This window comes from Aedes aegypti, chromosome 2, assembly GCF_002204515.2.
Source record: "Aedes aegypti strain LVP_AGWG chromosome 2, AaegL5.0 Primary Assembly, whole genome shotgun sequence".
Lineage (NCBI taxonomy): Eukaryota > Metazoa > Arthropoda > Insecta > Diptera > Culicidae > Aedes > Aedes aegypti.
Genome location: NC_035108.1, coordinates 4,580,388 through 4,600,780, shown reverse-complemented (window position 1 = coordinate 4,600,780; position 20,393 = coordinate 4,580,388). Strand labels below are relative to the sequence as shown.

Below are 20,393 nucleotides of genomic sequence, written 5' to 3'. Positions count from 1 at the left end.
ATGTTGAAACTGTGCTTAAAACATCTGGTTTTACATTGAAATTTTACAGAAAAAATTTGAAAAAAATTGAAGATACCTATTTTTTGCAATTTGTGTTTTAAGATTTAGTTTTGATATTTTCATGAAAATAAAAGTATTTTTTTTTCAGTGTATTTTTTTACAAAGCCTATTTGATTGTCTACCATCCCTCCTCAGACACTTTTTCTCTATAACAAACGGTTTCCGAAGTACATTTTTTTTAAATGGAGATGCTAAAAATACTTACGCCCTTATCAGAAGTTACTCTTGATTTTAAATGGTCTCTCCACCAGTGGAAGAAACTTATTCTATTATATCGAAACTATGTGCAAAATTCCATTTGAATCCAAGGTAGTCGAGTTTCATCGTTTACCGATTTGGCGTGGAACCGCTCAGTAGGCATTTGTTTAGTTAGTTGACAGTTGTTAAGAGAAGGAGAGAAATATACATTTATTACGTTTTGAATTACCGAACAAGCTGGTTTGATTTCCTATGTTATCACGCATCTACTCTGTGGGTCCAGAGTTGAAGGAAATTAAAAAGTAGTGCGTACATTGCAAGGGAGGGCAAGCAAGGGAGAATGGAAGTTTTCACGATGAATTTTGTGAAGACAAAGCTGCTTATAGATATGATCGTCGACTTCAAAGAAACGGAACAGGTAAATCGAAGGCAATGGTTGCTAAGACGGAGAGGAGAAATGCCTTCAAACGGTTGTGTTACGCATGCGGAAGCCCCGTTGAATCAGATCGTCAAGTCTGCTTTGCTGCACTTCAGGAGGAGAATGAAGAACACTGGTATTTTGATTCTGCTGCATCCGCTCACATGACAGGAAACGAGAATGTTTTGGATTGGCATAAGAAAAGGACGATGCAACGTGTGATCCTAGGGGGGTCTGTAGCCTTGAGGTTACGCTTTCGCTTCATAAGCGGAAGGTCATGGGTTCGATTCCCAGCCCCTCCACAAAAAACCCGTCCAGCCACCAGATGACGCCTGACGGAGGACCGTGCTTTGGGGAGCACATCCATCCTCCGTCAGTATCAGATGGTGACTGAGACAAACTGACCCTCTTCGCAGGCAGCTAGCCTCAATAACAGCAGAGCTCTCTCCTACCTGCTCGGTGTGAGAGTAAAAAGAGTAGGAGAGAGTGAAAGTAAGATGTAAATATATAGATAAGTTAAAAATAGATCTTTATCGGTAAAGAAGAAGCTACAGATCAACTGATTCCGGCACAGTAGTGGCCACGAGCACAGAGTGCCTTAAGGTGATTATAGAACGAAGCCTCAAATTTTCAAGAGCACAAGACTTGAGAACCAAATAGCGCTTCACGTTGAAAATCTATTCCATTAGTCACCACCAGCAAGCAAGCAAGTTGATTGGTTTTCAACGCGAACTGTTGTCGGATACTCTCGTCTTGTGCACTTGAAAATTCAAAGTTTGGCTTCGTTTTATAATCATCTTAAAAAAAAAAGGGTGATCCTGACGAATGGTAGCGTTTTATATTCTGTTGCTGAGGGAGGATTGATTCTGTCTGCAAATGGTCCAAACAGGCGACCAGTTGATGTCAAGTTGAAAAACATTGTTGTTGTACCAGGATTTTTTATTAATTTGGTATCAGTTGAAGAGTTATAACTTCAGACAAAGGCATGGAGTCGTATTTAATTCAAAAGATTGTAAAATTATGGAGTTTGGTAGAGTTGCCATAGTAGGCCAGAAAGTTGGAGAGCTGTACCGATTGAACATGTAATGAAATTCAATTGACATTAGTAAGGCAAGGAAAAACGAGTAGAAAACAAAATGACTATCTTTATATTGCGGAGGAGTGTTGGAAGTACCGAACAAGCTGGTTTAATTTCTTGTGTTATCACGCATCTGCTCAACAGTTGACCACTAGAATAAAATGTGGACAGTATGGAAGAAAAGTGTTTTAGAGTAAGAAACTACAAAAGTTAGTCAAAGGCTGCTCGAGAATTAAATGATAATGAATTATTTTTCTTATTCTTGGCATTAAACCTCAAATGGAACAAAATATGCATTTCTGCTTAGGGATGGTACACAAAATATACCATACTAAGTTTAGATCTTTTCAATCAAGCACCTCCCTCCATTTGTCGCGATCTTTATGAGATCTACAGAAATTGGGTAAGGCTTGTCACACTATGCCCGACTTCCTCCCCCTAGAATCGTGGAGTATTTTGTGCTGCTTGCGACAGCTGACGATGCTCTTGATTTCAGTACGTTGAACGATTTACTTTAGAAACTTTATCTTGATAAGTGGTATTACAATTAGCACATAGTTATGAATTGAGTTGATATCAGTTTTTAACATATCTTCCAATGACTTTTCAATAAAAATAGGAGCTTTAGAGACCTCTTGCCTGCAAAAAGAGACCAGAAAAGAATCAAGCAGAGATAAAAAAAAAGGGACCAATAAGGAGCCAAGATAACAAAAAGAATCCTAAACGGAACCAGTACGTTGAACGATTTACTTTAGAAACTTTATCTTGATAAGTGGTATTACAATTAGCACATAGTTATGAATTGAGTTGATATCAGTTTTTAACATATCTTCCAATGACTTTTCAATAAAAATAGGAGCTTTAGAGACCTCTTGCCTGCAAAAAGAGACCAGAAAAGAATCAAGCAGAGATAAAAAAAAAGGGACCAATAAGGAGCCAAGATAACAAAAAGAATCCTAAACGGAACCAGTAGATAAGATTGTTATTCTTACCACACATTTCTCTAAGAATATTTGAATTTTTTTTTTTTTGAATTCCTCATAACATTACGACAAGTATTACGGCTCATATTTGTGTAGGAATGTCTACATTATTTCTTCCAGGAATTGATTCAGGTATTTGCCCAAGGAGTTGCCTTCAGATGTTCATTTAATGATTTAATTAACGGACTTCCTAAGGAATCCTTCCAATACTTTAGTTTTAGAAAATTAGGAAATCTACTAAAGACAATTACAGAAATTACTTCAGAGATCTCATCAGAAATTCCTTCAAGAACTTATACATTGATTATCCAATGATAATCATCCTTTTCTATTGAACTTCCTCCAAGATGCTCGTTTAGAACATTTGCAAGAATTCTACCAGTATTTTCACAAAATGGTCGTTGGAGATTCCTTCAGAAATTCTTCCAGGAAACTTTTGAGAAATTCCCAAAATATTCGAATTATTATTCCGGTTATTTTTTTGCAGGGATATCTCCAGAAAAACAGTACGGTTTTTTTCAGGAATGAATAGATGATTTTAATTTGATTCGAGATGAATTTAAAAAATAAATCCTTTAGTAACATCTAATGAAACCTGATTGAGCACTAGAGTAATCCTTGATTAACTCCCACATGGTTGTGTATAAGAACGTCTAGATTTTCGAGGAAATCTTGTTGAAATCCCTTAGAAAAATGCTAGTTTCTATTATACAAGAATTTCTAGAAAATCATTGAACGGATTCCCTGAAGAAATTTGTGTGTTTTTCCAGGAAAAATCCCTGAATAAAATTTTTGAACACTCTGGAATGAGCCTTTCGGGATTTTCTTGTAAATAACTCCATTATGAATCTTTGTAAAATCTTCTAAAGCAACCAAACGGTATCCATGGAAGAGTTAGTCAATAAGTATCTGGAGGTAATACTGAAAATTACTTTCACCACAATCCTTGTGGAACTACTGAAGCATGGGAGTATTCAAGGAATTCCTGTATCTCATTCTGAATTTCTCTAAGCATCTCAGCATCCCTTGGAACGCCGCTGGAAGATTTCCTTGGGGAATTGGTAGAGGAATCTGAAGAGGAATTTCTAGAGGGATTTCTGAAGGAACCCCCGTAAGTATGCTAGAAGAAATCTCTAAAGAAAACACTAGCAGAATTCTCAAAGCTCTTTCTCGAGGAATTTGAGAAGAAATTTCTGAAGAAACTGTGTAATAGACTTGTGTGGAGTATATTCTATTGTATAATTGTGGATTCTATTTAGAGTGCATAGCACATGTGTTATGGACGACACATAACGCTAGCATCCCCGTAACGTTAATTGTCAATCAGCACAAGGCAGGCCATGATTTTTCCTCTTTCTTCGGTTAGCCATTGGACGCATCGGATGCAGCTCAATGTTCGATTCAATAATCATCGGCGAGCAGCAATCTTGTTTCCCACAAGACCTTTCAAATTTGGCAGCAGGATTCACTGCAATCAGTATAAGGAAAAAAAGTGACTTCAGAGTCCATCTTTGTTAAAGTACAGTCCTTCAAGACCTTCCGTAAAAAAAAGACCTAGTAGGGGAAGTGGTGGTAAAATGAACAGGGTGATAAAATGAACACCGTGCCTTTTACCGAGAAAAAACTAATTTCGATTAATTGTTATAACGCACCGACGTTTTAGAGTATAAATCTGAGAGTTCGAGTTGATACGTAGGTCAATTGAAATGAAAATATCAACGAAAACTGAGATTTTAGAAAACCACGATTGAAAATTAGAACTGACGTAACATTTAGCTCGGAAGACGTGAGGTTTTTCAGTGAGGTGAATATCGTTATGATATGATGTCAAATCTTATACCTTAAGAATTCTTTTTGAATGGGTTACAATTATTAATGGATGTATTTTCGGTGGGGCAATGAAAATTTTCAGAAATATTTGTTTTGCTCATGTTTTTTGCGTGGTGATCATTTTACCACCAACCGCTGTTCATTTTACCCACACAGTGCAGGTAAAACGAACATTTGCATCGCTTTTCGATAGCGAAAAGAAATCTGCTACCAGCCCTGCTGTAAGCTCTATTATGATATCTTGGGAATCTTTATTCAAATTCAAAAACAGAATACAAAGAAGAACAAAAAGGTTCACAGAATTATGATGTTTCTATGAAGAAAATATAGAACAATATCAATGTGTGTTGAGTATCGCAGTTTGTTCAAGTTTTTGTCCAGTCTGTCTAAGTGAACTGTTCCGAAAAAGGATATACATTTTGAGTAAATAATAAATCACTTATGAAGTTAATCAAAATGTTGACATTTGCTGGGACCCCTATGAAGTATTAGTATTAGAGAATATTATATTTTCAAACAAGGAGAGGAGGCTCCTATATTGACACTCTCCCTCTCTTAGCACTCCTCCTTTCTAGCGCAAATGCATATAATATATCATGTAAAACATTGTAAAACAAATATCTCTTTTCACAATACATAACAGTAAGCGTAAATCGCTATTGTACCAGAGCGTTAAGAAATGTTTCACGAAATCGCACATAACTGTTGATTTAAAAAAACATACACCTTTCATTCACATTCACCTTTTCCACAACCATGTTAACCATAAGGGTTGCTGAAGAAATTATTGGAGATTTATGGGAGTTTGAATAAGCCACGAATTTTCAATTATCTAGGAGTTCCCAAAAACTGTTTTAACTATAACTAACGAGGGGTCCATCAATTTCACTAATTAAATGCAGCTTCTTTACTTACTCGACACGATCATTTTTAAAATGACCAAGTGTAAATAGTGGGCCAGTTTCAGTGAAAATTACTCACGATAGTACTCCATGGTTAAAACGGTCGTGAAAAATCACACCTTAAAAGAAATGAAAAATTAGAACCCAGTCGCTTTCTGCACCGACTTGCTTCAAAGCTGCGGGTGAACTAAGTAAACCTAAAAAGTTTTAACGCTGAGGAGTGTTACAAAGAAATCGGAGAAAATAATAGTGAACAGAAAGCACCAAGAGTTTATTTAAAAATGAGTCTATACTAATTTGAAGGTTAGTAGAAAATAAATCAAGAATATAGTAAATAAAGTTAAATATAATATTGCAATGATTATGATTAGTGATTAATGAATAACTCTTAATTTGTTGTGATTTATGATTGGCATTTTTTATTAATCATAATCATTAATCATTAACGCTCTGAGTAATGGGATTGTCAAATCAGAGAAAGTAACGTTTATGTCCGATGTTCTTATGATTATTTCGTATACCAGTGAACATTATTAACTCTGGTGCATTTATTTAGTTGTCAAGAATATTCCACAATGTCAACACTATTCGGCAATAGCACTGTATGGGCAACCCTGGGCTAGTTTGTTTTTCAGCTCAACACATCCGTCGTTCGAATCCCAGACGGAAGAAGGGCAATTCTGCAAAGATAAAATATCGTTTGTTGCACTAATGCAACGACCTAATAAAAATTTTACCTCAAATAATCCCTGTTCGGCACAGTCGAATAAGAAATTTGCAGTGGCGTTGCACGTTCCATTTCGTTTTGATTCCTTTTCGATGACTGCATTTATGCGACCGAGGCACTTATCCAGAACGCCTCCAACAATGGGTTTGAAATTTTTATCCTTATCAAGCCTGCCCAGAAGTACCTTTTTGGCGAGTTCTTTGTCCAGGGCTCCGTTTTTGAAGGTACCAAGTTCACGAGCTATGCATTCCGCTGCGCACTGTTATTTTTAACTTAAGAATTAAAATCATATCTGGACAATTATTACAAAGACGATATACCTTGGCAGTCTCGTGCTCATCTAAGGTCTTGTTTTGCTGCGCAAAGCATCGTCTCACCATCGATTCGTCAGATTCCACCAGAATGTCTGGAATTTTACAGCAATCGTCGGCTCTTTTGGTAGTCCTCAGCTCGAAACAGGATTTGTCCACAGGTCCATCGTTGCATGACAGCTTCAGGATTGAATATGCATCGATGAACATACCGTAGATTCGTATCGGGTTATAACACTTACCTGACCCATCATGAATGATAAAACAATCAACCGCAAATTGAACATTGTTCCGTCTTTTGCACTGAAGTTTCAACGCTAGAATGACAAATGGTTCAAATTCGCGTGTATTTATTCAAAACTATTGCACCGGTAATGGCATGGTAAGAGTTGCGAAAAAGTTTGATAACGAAGGACAATGTCGATCATTACTTAACAATTTACCTCAGTAAACACAATTTTGGAGGATTGTTTGAAGGTCATCGTTTGTTTAGCGTCTATGTCCGTAATGAATGAGAATGCGTTTTAGGCGATCATTATACCTAACTTAGTGCATTCATTTGTGTTTCCAAGTTCAACGTTTCACATTCCAGCTCAATGTTCTGTGGTCACTGGTTGTCTTTTTAAGCTAACAACTTGATCGATTTTTCACTTGCTGAACCCTGAATTAATTGTAGCTAAGCAGATTGCAGGAACAGGAAGAATCGTTTTCTCTGTTTTTCATTGATTAGAGTAAGGTGGGGCAAAAGTTCGACCTTAGTGGTATAATCAAAGTTTCCAGGAAAACAATAGCAAGTGAAACACAACAAATACCACACAGTGAACCTTTAACATAACGGCTATAATTTTGCTGAACAAACTTGTATAAAAATATTTACCCATTTTTAGTTATAACAGTTTCAAAATTGATTGGGTAAAAGTTCGAATCTAGTGTGGGGTAAAAGTTCGCTGGCTAAAACGCAAAATATCGATACTTTTATGACAGGAATACTGAATACCAGCCGTAAATTTATGTTTGCCGAAAAATACACTCAAAATTTTCATCAAAAAATTACCCAAAATAGTATTAATTGTAATATACCCAAAAAAAAGCAGTTTTTCGCAAAACTAATTGGCAATGTAAAATTTTGGTAACATTTTTCGCACGATCAGGAAAATTTTGCTTAATTTGAAGATAATATGTGGATTTTAGGCAATTTGCATTTTTTTCCGTGAGTTTATACATGGGTCGAACTTTTGCCCCACTATGGGAAAAAAATGTTTCCAAGCATTTATGGAAAACTAATACACCTCAAAGCATCCTCATGATAGGCCTAGAAACGACCTTACATAAAATATTGAAAAAGATTTTATCTTTGTTTAGTTCCATGCAACGAAAGTTTGACCAAAAATTACAATTTTCACATCGAAAAACAACAAATAGCCATAACTTTTCCAAATCACAATATATTTTTATGATATTTGGAGTGAAAGTCTCTTACTTAAATAGCATTCGAAACAGCATGACATTTATATTTTTTTGTTTGAATTAAGCTAGAGATCTTAAAAAGAAACTCTTACCCCACTCGAACTTTTGCCCCACTTTACTCTACGTTTTTTTTTTTTTTTTTTTTTGAGACGGTACAAATGTCCCAAATGTCACAGTTTTTTTATAATTTTGTTCGATGCGATGCTGAGAAAATCAAAATTGTTTTCCCGGGATCCCGGAATAAAAGTTAAATGCTTCCAAAAAGACTATAGATCAGTCGGAGCGAGATTTGAAGCAATGTTTAGTTTTATAAAGTAATTTCATAATAACCGAACCTGTTTTTGAAGGTAATGTTTAATTCTTATAGGTTAGAACGATGCTATTTAAGATTGAAATATTGATGAATGTATATTTCACATATCTGCAGTCGAAGTCAATGGCCCTTTATTAAAGGTAATTTGAAACGAAAATCAATCATGATACATAAGGTATAGGTATAGGTGATACCAATCATTCTCAAATTTTACCAAGAAATCATTCAAAATTTACACTTATGATTATGTAACTTTTTTACATTGTTGTGTCTTATGCAATCATCATGGTTTTAAATTATTGGCAGAACAGCCACGTTAGACATGTTAGACCTTGAGAAGAGTAAGGTACACCGCGGGCAAATTAAAACGGTTACGGAAAGATAAAAAAATCAACCATTAAATCAATTGTTGACAAATGGAACAAATCATAGAGAAGCCTGATATATTTTATTGAAAATTACGTAACTAACATACCAGAGAAACACAAGTTTAAGCATAAGTGGCCTTAAATATCATTAAAAACTCTTATTGAGTGAGCTAAATGCAATAACTCAAATGCAATACAAAAAAACATGCCGCTTGTTTTGTGCCATTATTTTAAAATAATACAACAGCATTTTTTAGTTCAATATGCAATTTCGGGAAATCCTGGGATTAGTGATTTTTGTCCAGGGATTCCCGCGACAAGACACTCTAGTTTCCTTCATCCGCCGTGCTGATGAAGTCACTTCCTCCGCTGTCGTGACCCTCTGCGCCTGTGTTCTCCATGCCATTCAGGTGTTCTTCGTAGTGCTGTTTCCACCTTTCAATCACCTCACGTCCGTCCGTCAAGATACTTCCGTCCTTATCCCTACACATTTTGGCTCGCGGCACGAAGCTTTTCCGGGATGCGTTTAGCTGCTCGTAGAACTTTCGCGTTTCTTGTGAACTATGGGGCCGAGTGGTCAGAGTTCGCGGCTACAAAGCACATCCATGCTGAAGGTGTCTGAGTTCGAATCCCGGTTGGTCCTAGATCTTTTCCTAATGGACAGCTCTCAGTTAATAGCTGTAGAAGTGCTCAAAAGAACACTACGCTGAGAAGCAGGCTCTGTCCCAGTGAGAACGTAATGCCAAAAAGAAGAAGAAGTTGTTGTGTCTTCTGAAAAGTATCTAGAAGGAAAACTCGAGGATCAATATGTAGAGCTAGCAATAATTGATTCTATATCTTGCCTAGCGTTTTAAGGCTCAATGGTTACTGTAGTTACAGTACTCTATGTCACGCTAAGTGAAACGAAATAAAAATCGTTTGAACTAATAGACATATGGCATAAGGACGTTCTGCCGAATAATGTATCTTCGCAAAATAATGCGAAACAATCAATATCAGTTGTCCCGATAAATATATTGTTTATGTCTAGCCAAAAAGATTAAATAAAGTGAGGATGTCAATAAAGAATACCCAAAATACTAGCAATCATTGCTTAAATAGAAAAAAATGCATTAAAAAGTTGAATCAAAACATAAGACTCTGAAGTATTGGCTTGAACAATAACAATAGGGTCCTAAAATGTTTGATGAAATCTTGTTTTTATTTAATAACACGAAAGAGCATGTTACTGCAACTACTTTAGCAATTTTCCCACACAAATAACGGCTGTATCATATCGTCGCTTAAACGACAAAAACACCACAGGGGTTGTAGTTTTAACACTGGGGTTGTACCTATCTGGCATTTCGGAAGGGACACGGAGAACAAAATACACCCAAAATTTGAGTTTAAGCCAAGGTGGGTGACAAAATCTATAAAAAAAAATAAAAAAATGTTTTTTGGGCATAAACAGACGAAAAACATTAAAAAATTGAGTAAACATGTGGTTTTAGCCTGAACTTAAGCATTTGGCACTAAAATTGGGACAGGGTTCTAGGAGCGTCTGCCTACTATTTCCCCAGTTTAATGCTAGGGGAAACGTGAGTAGGGCCACAAATCGGCCATTGTGACGGCCAACTTTTGTTTTACCTTAAGCATTAGATTTCTTCACCGCTAGATTATGTTTTAATCCCTCTTTCTACATTTTATGCATTTTTATTACGATTATAAACATAATGAAATATGAACACTGAACTTATTTTTTCAACATATTTTTAAAGTACACCTGCCAATAAAAACGATCATCGATAATCCAAATGTCTTGTCTGTCGTTTTTGGATAAAATCATTCATAAGAGAATCGATAATTTGAAGCGATTCAGTCTATTACGACGACAATTAAAAAAAATAGAAAATGTCTTTCGAAAAAGCTTTCGGGGAAACAGTGTAAATATCAATCAATCTATGCACTATTCTTAATTTGATGTGCGGGGCTTTCGTTTGTCTCGATGTCACTGAAGACTAATCTGATACATTTCTGAACTGCATAACTTTTTGAGAAAATGGGTCATTCTGGTAAATGGCGTTTGGAGAAACGACATTCGAGGAAAAGTAGCACAATCTACTAAAGATTACACTAGTACTAAGCCTAAACGTAAATTTTAAGTGTTTGGAATGTTCTGTAAGCTAAATTGTGAACCCATTTTTAAAATCATACAGCTTAACAAGCATATTTTTTTAATCATAAAATCGTTCATTCTTGAAAATCTTGATAATTTCAAGGAAAATTGCATACATTGAGAAGTATTATGCTAATGTCTTAAGTTTAATTATGCAATAAAATCGTCAAATACACAAATTGCAAATATCATTTTGGTATTATTTTCAGATTCAAGGGACCTAAAGTAAGTAGAAAAAGGTTTTTTTTTCTAAACACTGTTTTTATATGAATTTCGTCACAGTGTGTTATTTCCAATTTTTAACATTGAAATTAATCTATGACATATTAATTTTTATTAAAAAAAATAAAAATAAAATATTGATTAATTTGCTCATGGTTTACACTATATATAAGTATTATTTATTAAATACTAGTCGTCGCGGCAAACTTTGTCTTACCATCAAGTAGGCTGATGTAAAACGTCATGTAATCCTCCATACAAAACGACACATTAGTCTTGTGCGATTTTCCGACTATTCCGGAAACATTTCCGAACTTTTTTCTTACACGATCACGTCGCAACCCTTGTCGAGTGCAACAGTGAAATTTTTTTGTCAATCCGTTGATCCGTTCTCAAGCCATTTCGTGACATACAAACACCATTCCATTTTTATTTATACAGACAAGCAGCTCTGTCTTGCTGAAAAACTGTGAGCTGGTTATCTAAGATGTCTTTAAATAATCAAACGACCAATTTTTCTTTCATAAAAAAATCGTATAGAGCTCTGTATCGACGAATGATGAAGGCACATCAAGCCCATAAGATGCAATTATTGCTCTCAAAACGAAGCCCCAACATATTTTATCCATATCCTGAAACCGATCTTATGTTCTCATTTTTTGAATAATGTAAATATGATGAACAAAACCTTAAATCTTTACTACTTTAGTGCATTGACTGGGTTATCGAAACAAATATACTTAAATTATAACTTAAATTATTTTACCGGGATCCGTGAATTTTACCGTAATCTCAACAGCTGAACAGTTCGGTAAAATAAAACACCGTTATTCGTAAAATTTTACGGATTCCGGTAAAATTTCACTGAAAACTGTAAAAAATTACCGTACTCCATTATTTTTTCACCGAATTTTTCAGCTGTTGAGATTACGGTGAAATTCACGGATTCCTGTAAAATCCAGCTTTTTACGCTAGCATGCCATAAAATTTGAACCATACCCTTCTGACATTTGTTGTCGACACTAAAATTTGTTTATGGCATGATCAAAGTAAGTTTCGTGATATTGAAAACTTGTTGAACGTCAGAGGTTTTCACTGTTGGTTTTTAAAAATTGAAAAACAACATTTTATAATTTACAATTATATTATTTCTATTGTTTTAGGTTAATGAAAGACGTTTAACAACAGCAACTTAGAGAATAAGATTCTAATTATCATGAAGCTTATTACATGACTATACGAACCGGGACAAAAACATGATGCTAAAATGATTCCTTCAGCGAAACCTTCTACTGGGAAACGGATTTTTCATCACTACTGAACGTTATGTTGTCTTTATAATGTGCTCAGAGGACATTATCAGTTTTATAAGGTGCCTAGTGATTTTCCACCTGAATATAGACGACGAAAAAATGACCCGTAGGGCGTGCGATGCTTCCATTTTACCGCGGTATTCAAACTAAGCAGTGCTGTGGGGGAATCCTACAACTTTCCTTCTCCCCTTTATTTCACGCAATAATCTTATAATTAACGTTTTTCATTTCCATTGACTTCCTCTTCTGAATGATACAGTAAACTTTTGAATTAGCCTTCAATAATCAAGCATAATTTCTTCAATAAAAATTAATCGTAACAAAACCAGACATGTACGGCATAAGGAGTTCGTACAACTCGACGTTTATCCATTTTCAAACATTTCATTTTTGACTCCTTATATCTCAAAGTCCATGAAAAGATTACGAACGGCTATCTGAAAATAAAGACGAGCGGACCTATTAATGGACCAGAACTGTACATCAAGTAGTGTAGATGCTCTGAAAATAATGAACAAAACGACGTCTCTGTTGGCGTAATCTTTCATTATACAGTTTCATGATTGTTCTCTTTGTATTCCTAAAAATAAGCGCAGAGAAATTTAGTGTTTTTTTTTTTAAATTGAGAAATTGATACTCCTGTACTTACGAAGGAACGTACAAACAAATGTAAATGGCGAAAATTCTTCACAGCTCATTCAACAATCTTAAACCAGCCTACTAAGACCAAGCTATGAAATTTGAAGGCAAGAAATGTCACATTCAATTCACTACGAGGGGTGAATTGAATGTGACATTTCTTGCCTTCAAATTTCATAGCTTGGTCTTAGTAGGCTGGTTTAAGATTGTTGAATAGGCTGGTTTAAGAATGTAGAATGTTTTATGGCTAGCGTAAAAAGCTGGATAATTTAAGCAGGTCCGTCACACCCGGGCTTAGATCATTTGGTCCCTCGGTAATGCAAAAAAAAAGATCGCAGTACACTTTACACGGCATTCTAGATTACCTTATGAGCCATAAAATTTTAGGCAACTGCAAGAGACATGGATGTCCTTAATTTGTCTTTAATTTAAGTGTGTACAATATGAAGTCGTGTTAAAATACACATCACAAGCTAAAATTTTAATTCACCTATAAAAATGAAAAAAGTTATTGTTTGCTAAGTTTCAGGTCGTACAATGTTCACATATTGTTATGTGCCATACTGTAAATCTGCATACAAGCTGAAGAACTTGGATGCTAGTTGACTGAAACCACTATTCAATGTATTTCAAACAACCTGATGTGCTACAATGTTTTGAAAACTCTTACGAATTCAGCAATCCTAAAGGATAGCAGTATTGTGGTGCATGGAATAAATAACTGTTGTATTCTGATACCTTTGTACGTCTGAGAACTTACATAATTCTAAGGATGTCATAAGATCAAGGAGTCAAAATATTTTTTTGATTGCAATTGTCATTGGTGTATTTTATGAAAATTATTTCGTATACTCTGTTCGTATAGCTATATTACTTCGTATACATAGCTCTCGCAAATCTACCTTAAAGAGTTTCAGATATAGCGAAGAACGGACATCCTTGTTCCAGTTTTTCCTTAAGTTCATCGCAACCGACTCCTTCGTTCCATATACTGACAGGACAGTTCTATAATTATTCAAAAACGATGTTTAATTCAAATTTCCAATATACCTATTTGACTCGATCCATCTCACCTCGAACAGACCCGACTCCACACAGTCTAGCATAAAAGCAGGCGCAAAGTGGCACGTGGCATTTTTGTAGGTTTCCTGTGCCTCGATTGCAGTGATCCGATTTAAGCATTTTTCGAAGACGTCTCCTAGGACAGGTCTAAAGTTGGGATCGCTTCCTATTGTGCTCTCGAACACCAGCCGGGAATTTTCCCTAATCAAAGTGTGATTTTTGTAGGCACCCAGTTCTCGAGCCACACACTCCGCTATACACTGTTAATCAGTTAAAGATAAAGTTTATGACTTCAAAACATCCAATAGTTGTTCTTATCATCTTGTGTACGAAGAACGCTAGTGCCTATTTTAGACTCAAACGCCTTTCAAAACTCATGGTCGAGAAATCATATCCAAATAGACGATATCATACCTTAATAGCTTCTTGTTCATTCTTCAAGGCTTTCTGTTCATCGTAGCATCGTTTTAGCAGCGCTTCGTCGAACGATCCGGGAATATCGCAGCAATCGTCAGCTCTTTTGCTCGTTTTCAGCTCAAAACAAGACTTGTCCCATGTAGAGTTATGCGTTGTAACCTGTGACGATAATTTTGACAATAGAAGACTCAGCACGTGATCTTTAATTACTGAATATAAAACCAACATAGCCTACTGCAAATGATAGAACCATTAGCCACGGGTTAAGCATTGTTACACCTACTGTGTTCAAAAGCTGAATGATGGCCTGCTCATTTTTTTGTTCTTATTTCAAGTTCGTGGAGTGAGTTCGAAATGGAAAAAAATGCTCACAAAACTAACATGTCAACAGATTTGGGAGCCAATTATTTTCCTTTAGAGTTACGGTTAGTGAACATAATAATCAATCGTTTTATTTGCAAACCAAATGCTCAATACCAACAACACAAAAAAGAATAACATTTTTATTATTTTAAAACGACGCAATAGCAGCATACGGACACCCTTCTAATAACTTTTCTTTAAGCTCTTGACACGCGGGACCTCCTTGCCACAACTTTGCTGGACAATTCTGGAACAGCCTGGTCTGGATACAGTTGAGTAGCATCATTGGCAGGGCACTACATTTCGTAGGGTCTGATCGGTCCTGAGCTGCGTAGACGGCCATTCCGTCATAACACTGTTGGAAAATGTTGTCCATAATCGGTGCGAAATGAGGAACTGATCCAATTTTGGCTTTGTACAATTGCATCGTGGCCTCACGATCCAGGGTGTTGCCTTTGAGCAAGTTCAGCTTTTTTGCTATGCATTCTACCAAGCACTGTGGAAAGACATTTCACTTATGTTTCAGAACTAACTCCTACTAAGAAACAATCTCTACCTGGTATTTTTCCACGTCGTTTGTGGATTTACTTATAGAAGTCAAGCAGTCCGAAACCATCTGGCTGTCATAGAATTTCGGAAGTAAACAGCAATCGTCGGCCTTTTTTGATGAGCTCGATTGGAAACAGGAGGGATCAAATCCGACGCATTGGACTGAAATCTGAATAAAAAGGATTTAAATAAAATAAGACTTAAGTTCAAAGCAATCGAAATATCAATTTCACTTACTGCGAGGCATGAAACTAAAATTAAGAGAAAACCTAGTTTGAACATCTTGGAAGATGGAGCAGGCTTCGACTGTTTCGTTACTAGTAATGAACCAGACTGATCTGGTTTTATATGCATCATTGCGCATTTTTACAACAACATTACGAAACCTCTGAGAACTTATGAACGGAAGAGATTGGTTCTTTTTGGACATTGTTTTGTTTTCAAAGCACATTTGAGCGCTTGTAGCAATGAATGGTTTGAAAGCATCTTGGTAAACACGCATGTTGTTTTGTCTCCTTTATCATATAGTGCAGAACAAGTACAGTAAGGTCTCTTACAAGACGGTACCACCACTTCACACTGTTTTCTTTTTAATCATGCTTAATTTAAATTTCTTCCGCAAATGCCTTCCAGACATGCATGACATGAATTCCAATAAAAATTCTTCACAAAACTTATTCCGACTTGATTTTTTTTTTTCAAAGAATAGTTCCTTAAGAATCCGAGCTTAGTCTAGAGTGAATGCCAATTTTTGTTTCTCTAAAATCACTTTGATTTTTTTTAGTTTATTTTAAGGAACGCTTCTTATGGTTTTTTACAGTTATGCTACAAAAGAATTCCCTATCTTTTTGGAATCTACTATGAATTTTACCCAGAATTTTTTTTCCCGAGGTATTTCTATCAAGATATTTGATAATATGTACGCAGGAATTGCTTCGAAAAATTGGTCCAGGTATTTTCAGGTAATTTTTTTTTTGGTCGCCCCTGGTTGCTACTCCAGTACCGCCAGATCCGTTGCACTTACACAGGGAACTTGTTTACTACTGTGACATCCTCAGTGAATAAGTGCTGATGATCTTCTATTTTTAGGCAACAATAACGCCTGCCACGTCAGAATGCACACTAATGAGATGAAGGGGGCGGAATTGATGTTTGCATTTAAAACAGGTCCACAGTTATGACTCTAATTGTTGACAAAACTTTCTTCAGTAGTTACGTTATTTTATGTGGTACAACTATTGTGGGAAAACCTCGCTTGTCTTACACAGCATCAGCGTGGTGGTGAATCACGCGACTTCAGTTGCCTAACCGAAATATTTCAAAAATATATCACAAATTATTAATTTTAAAAAAAGACACCGACACGTTAATGCTTCCAGTGGACGATTTGTCCTTTGAAGGAAGCACCACACTAGACAACGGACTAGCATGCAACGCCCAGTGGCACAGTCGAAATACTTTCCTGACGAAAAGTTTTCCGGACTGAAGCGGGAATCGAACCCACACCTCTTGACACGATGCGGCTGAATGCTTGGTAACACTAACCGCACGGCCACGAAGCCCACAAGTTTTCCCTTAGATATAAATTCATTATAATCTTACATAACAAATTTTACCACAATATATCTTCGGTAATATTCTTTAGAAACATCTGCCATATTTTCGTGTTAAACTTCTACAGTAATACAAAATAATCGATAATAGACCCTTCAAAACAGTTCTTGAAATTTCTAAAGGTAGGAAAAAATGGGTTCTTTCTACATCAATATGTTCACCATATTATAATGAATCTTCGGAGTTCATACAAAATATTATCCAAGATTTTAGTTACAAATACTTTTAGTAAAAATTCCATCCAAACATTTTTTATTATAAAAGACGAAGAAAAAGAGATTTTTTTTTGTAGTAAATTCAACAAGGACCACATAACTTTTTCTGTAAGGTACAACAAGTTTAAGAAATTCTACGGTTTAATTCTTGCATTTTACGACAGGGATTTAGTCAATTTTTCCGAATTATGTTTAAGCTGCAATTATTCAAACAATTACCAACAGTAATTTCAAACCTTTTTTGTTAGTGTTTCTCCAGAAATCTGGTATGGAATGATTCGTAGAGAAATTAATAAAGCAATCCATAAAATATTGAGATATTCCTCTACTCCAGGAATATCCTAATAATTTAGGGATTTCTTTATTAATTCCTCTACGAATTGAATTTTTTTAATCAAAAACGAAGAATGGATAAATTTTGAATTTTATTTATGGAAGAATCCTGAGATTACCATTCGGAAGAAGTGGAGTTATTTCTAGAATCTTAAAGAATACTTGATGGAACTTCTGGAGAAATTGTTTGAGAAGCTCAAGAATGAATTGCAAAATTTTAGTGGATCTGGTGAAAATATTTTCAAAAATTCCCAAAATGAGAAAAAAACAACAATCTGTGAAAAATGCAGATAGATCTGCGGAGAACTTCTTTGAGAAGACATGACTTTTTCCCAAAGGAATTCTTTTTTTTTTTGGGGAAGTATGGATAACCTTGCTGTGATTCTTTCAAACAATCCTGTAGAAAAACTTTAAGAAGAACTTCAATGTTTGAAAAACTGTAGGCGAACTCTTTGAGGAATTCGTGGAATGAATTCTTGCTTGGTGGTCTTGAAGACATTTTAACTCCTAGAATTGTTTGCACTACTTTTTGGAAAAATTCTCAGTAATTCCTGAAAATCCTTAACAAATTGTTGATGAACAACTGGTGAATATTTTAAACGAACAATTGGAATATATATGTAATAAGTATCTAGAGGACCTTACAGGAGAAATGATTAAAATAATTTCTACCCCAGCCAACAAATATGTTCACATAAGTGAGATTGTATCTCAAAAAAGTTAACACTTATTCTGTAAAACAGATTGTATAAAATGCATGAATTCTGGAGACCATACGCGTACATTTTAGAGAATTTATCATGATCAATACAACTCCAGGCAATTTGATTAGGTGTTCACTATAATTTCATGTATGATTGTGTATTGCAGTCTGTATGATTTAATTTTTACAAACAAATAAAATAAAAATGAATAAAACATCACTAGACTAGTCCCAAACCTCTGATCATTAGATCACTAATCAGACACGCTACCACTTCACCACGCAGTCTTTGTTGCAGGACTTTGTCTTTCAGCAAATATAAATGAAACACTGTAGAGCGTCATGTTTAAATGTTACCGAACTTAGTTGTCAATGGACTTATGCACGCGTTCATTCTTTAACGTTTATGCGGTGCGGAGTTATTTATGTTACCGTGGAAACAAGAGAATTCGGCATCTCTCAAACGTCAAAATAGTGAACTCGTGCATCGATTTATGAACCAATGCACGATTTCACTAATTTGACATTTGAGTGGTGCCGAATTCACTAGTTGCCATGGTCACGTAAATAACACGGCATCGCTCAAGCGTCAGAAAGTGAACTCGTGCATCGGTCCATGGACCAATGCACGAGTTCACTAATTTGACGTATGAGCGGTGCCAAATTCACTCGTTGCCATGGTCACTTAAATAACACGGCACCGCTCAAACGTCAAATAGTGAACCCGTGCATAGGTCCATTGTCATTTGACAAATGACAGCCAGTGCAACACTGGAGGTTTCAAGTTTTTATCAAATTAACGTTTCCAGTTGAAACGAAGTGCAGCAATTTATAAAACACATCTGCTGAACGGTGAAGGTCTTTTAACTGGTAAGTCAATATGTTTATGAATTCCACTTCGGCGATGTGTAGTCTTGCCCTGCCTGATGTCATATATACTTCAGATGAACTCATATGTAATCTCAAATTGATGATTATAATAGAGTCACACCAAGTGAAAAATAAATCGATATGCAATGACAGTTTGAAGTTACATATTTGGTCAGAACAAATTGGAATTCTATAAGATGCAAATTTAAGTCAGATGAAATTGATGGCTTCATTAACGATTTCAATCAATTAATTTTTGCGTCATATCCAATTCCAACGGAAATTGTACATTTATACAATTTTAAATGAACATCCTTATATGATCTCTGGTTTGCTGGGAAAGTATAATTCTTTATGAGATTTTTAAGCAAATCGAGAGAGATTCTTCATGAAATTTCTTAGTGAGATCAGAAATCAAATTTGTTAAAACTACGAAATTTGTGAAAACCGTGATTATTGCGACCGAAATTACTTCTGTAAAACAAGTATTTGCTAGGCCCCCCTAGGCTCCCTCCAGAAAAAAATCCTAGCTACGCCAATGGCAGAGAGGTTTGCAGACTGTCTATGTAATAGGCGTAAGGAAAGACCTGAGAGAGAGAAGACAGCTGGCTTAGATTGCGAGCTCCCAAAAGTCATGGGAACCTGTCATCAACTGTCACTGGATAACCGCAAATTCGAAGGGCAAAGCGTGAGAAACCGTCACACAATGGGGCAGATCGCCGTTTTCGACGGCCAAAACATCTAGTACTCTAGTAATGTACCCTAGAGGTTTGGTGTCTTCAACAAAGTGTTTTGGAATAACTTGTACTATATTTTGACACATTCAGATTTGATCTAGATAAGTGAAATGTCAAAAATGCTTCAATCAACAACTTTGCAGAAGAAAGCTAGGATGCTCCTATCAATAGATAAAAATTATCACTTTCACTTATCTAGATCAAATCTGAATGTGTCAAAATATAGTACAAGTTATTCCAAAACACTTTGTCGAAGACACCAAACCTCTAGGGTGCATATCTACACGCAGCAAACTGGACTATCGAATTTCATACATTTTGCCTTATGAAACGTGGAACGATTATTGCAATACGAACGCTTTATGTATCGTTTTAGCATCACTGTACATCAAGGCGTCGATTGGCGCGTGGTGCACGCTCGGGCCTATCGATCGCAAGGTTCTTGGTTCGATTCCAGGTTGCCGCGTTAAATGTTTTTTGTTTTCAAATTCTGGTTTCATAAGGCAAATTTATGAATTTCAACCCGATATCTTGTGGCGAATT

At 35.8% G+C, this 20,393-nt stretch overlaps 3 protein-coding genes across 3 annotated transcripts; all 3 read right to left on the bottom strand.

Annotated features, from left to right (window-relative positions):
- Positions 1–5,870: 5,870 nt before the first annotated feature.
- LOC5574893 (general odorant-binding protein 67) lies at positions 5,871–6,866 on the bottom strand. The gene is made up of 4 exons (XM_001661655.2): positions 6,750–6,866; positions 6,517–6,687; positions 6,207–6,455; positions 5,871–6,149 (listed from the first exon to the last, which is right to left on the bottom strand). Exons 1-4 carry the CDS (start codon positions 6,792–6,794, stop codon positions 6,054–6,056), a joined length of 561 nt encoding a protein of 186 aa, XP_001661705.2. The 5' UTR covers positions 6,795–6,866; the 3' UTR covers positions 5,871–6,053.
- Positions 6,867–13,802: 6,936 nt separating this feature from the next.
- On the bottom strand, positions 13,803–14,810 carry LOC5574892 (general odorant-binding protein 67). The gene is made up of 4 exons (XM_021844776.1): positions 14,693–14,810; positions 14,464–14,625; positions 14,061–14,309; positions 13,803–13,992 (listed from the first exon to the last, which is right to left on the bottom strand). Exons 1-4 carry the CDS (start codon positions 14,735–14,737, stop codon positions 13,891–13,893), a joined length of 558 nt encoding a protein of 185 aa, XP_021700468.1. The 5' UTR covers positions 14,738–14,810; the 3' UTR covers positions 13,803–13,890.
- An 84-nt stretch (positions 14,811–14,894) lies between these two features.
- Positions 14,895–15,819, bottom strand: LOC5574891 (general odorant-binding protein 67). Its single transcript, XM_001661653.2, has 3 exons — positions 15,616–15,819; positions 15,386–15,547; positions 14,895–15,325 (listed from the first exon to the last, which is right to left on the bottom strand). Exons 1-3 carry the CDS (start codon positions 15,733–15,735, stop codon positions 14,978–14,980), a joined length of 630 nt encoding a protein of 209 aa, XP_001661703.2. The 5' UTR covers positions 15,736–15,819; the 3' UTR covers positions 14,895–14,977.
- Positions 15,820–20,393: the final 4,574 nt, after the last annotated feature.

Excerpts from the sequence above, each read along its gene's own strand:
- LOC5574893 (XM_001661655.2), bottom strand. The coding sequence starts at position 6,794 with ATGTTCAATTTGCGGTTGATTGTTTTATCATTCATGATGGGTCAG. Across the intron at positions 6,688-6,749 it reads TATCATTCATGATGGGTCAG|CTGTCATGCAACGATGGACC; the intron begins GTAAGTGTTATA and ends TCAATCCTGAAG. Across the intron at positions 6,456-6,516 it reads ATGAGCACGAGACTGCCAAG|TGCGCAGCGGAATGCATAGC; the intron begins GTATATCGTCTT and ends TAAAAATAACAG.
- LOC5574892 (XM_021844776.1), bottom strand. The coding sequence starts at position 14,737 with ATGCTTAACCCGTGGCTAATGGTTCTATCATTTGCAGTAGGCTAT. Across the intron at positions 14,310-14,463 it reads ATGAACAAGAAGCTATTAAG|TGTATAGCGGAGTGTGTGGC; the intron begins GTATGATATCGT and ends ACTGATTAACAG. Across the intron at positions 13,993-14,060 it reads TGGAGTCGGGTCTGTTCGAG|AACTGTCCTGTCAGTATATG; the intron begins GTGAGATGGATC and ends GAATAATTATAG.
- LOC5574891 (XM_001661653.2), bottom strand. The coding sequence starts at position 15,735 with ATGATGCATATAAAACCAGATCAGTCTGGTTCATTACTAGTAACGAAA. Across the intron at positions 15,548-15,615 it reads TTTTAGTTTCATGCCTCGCA|ATTTCAGTCCAATGCGTCGG; the intron begins GTAAGTGAAATT and ends CTTTTTATTCAG. Across the intron at positions 15,326-15,385 it reads ACGACGTGGAAAAATACCAG|TGCTTGGTAGAATGCATAGC; the intron begins GTAGAGATTGTT and ends GTCTTTCCACAG.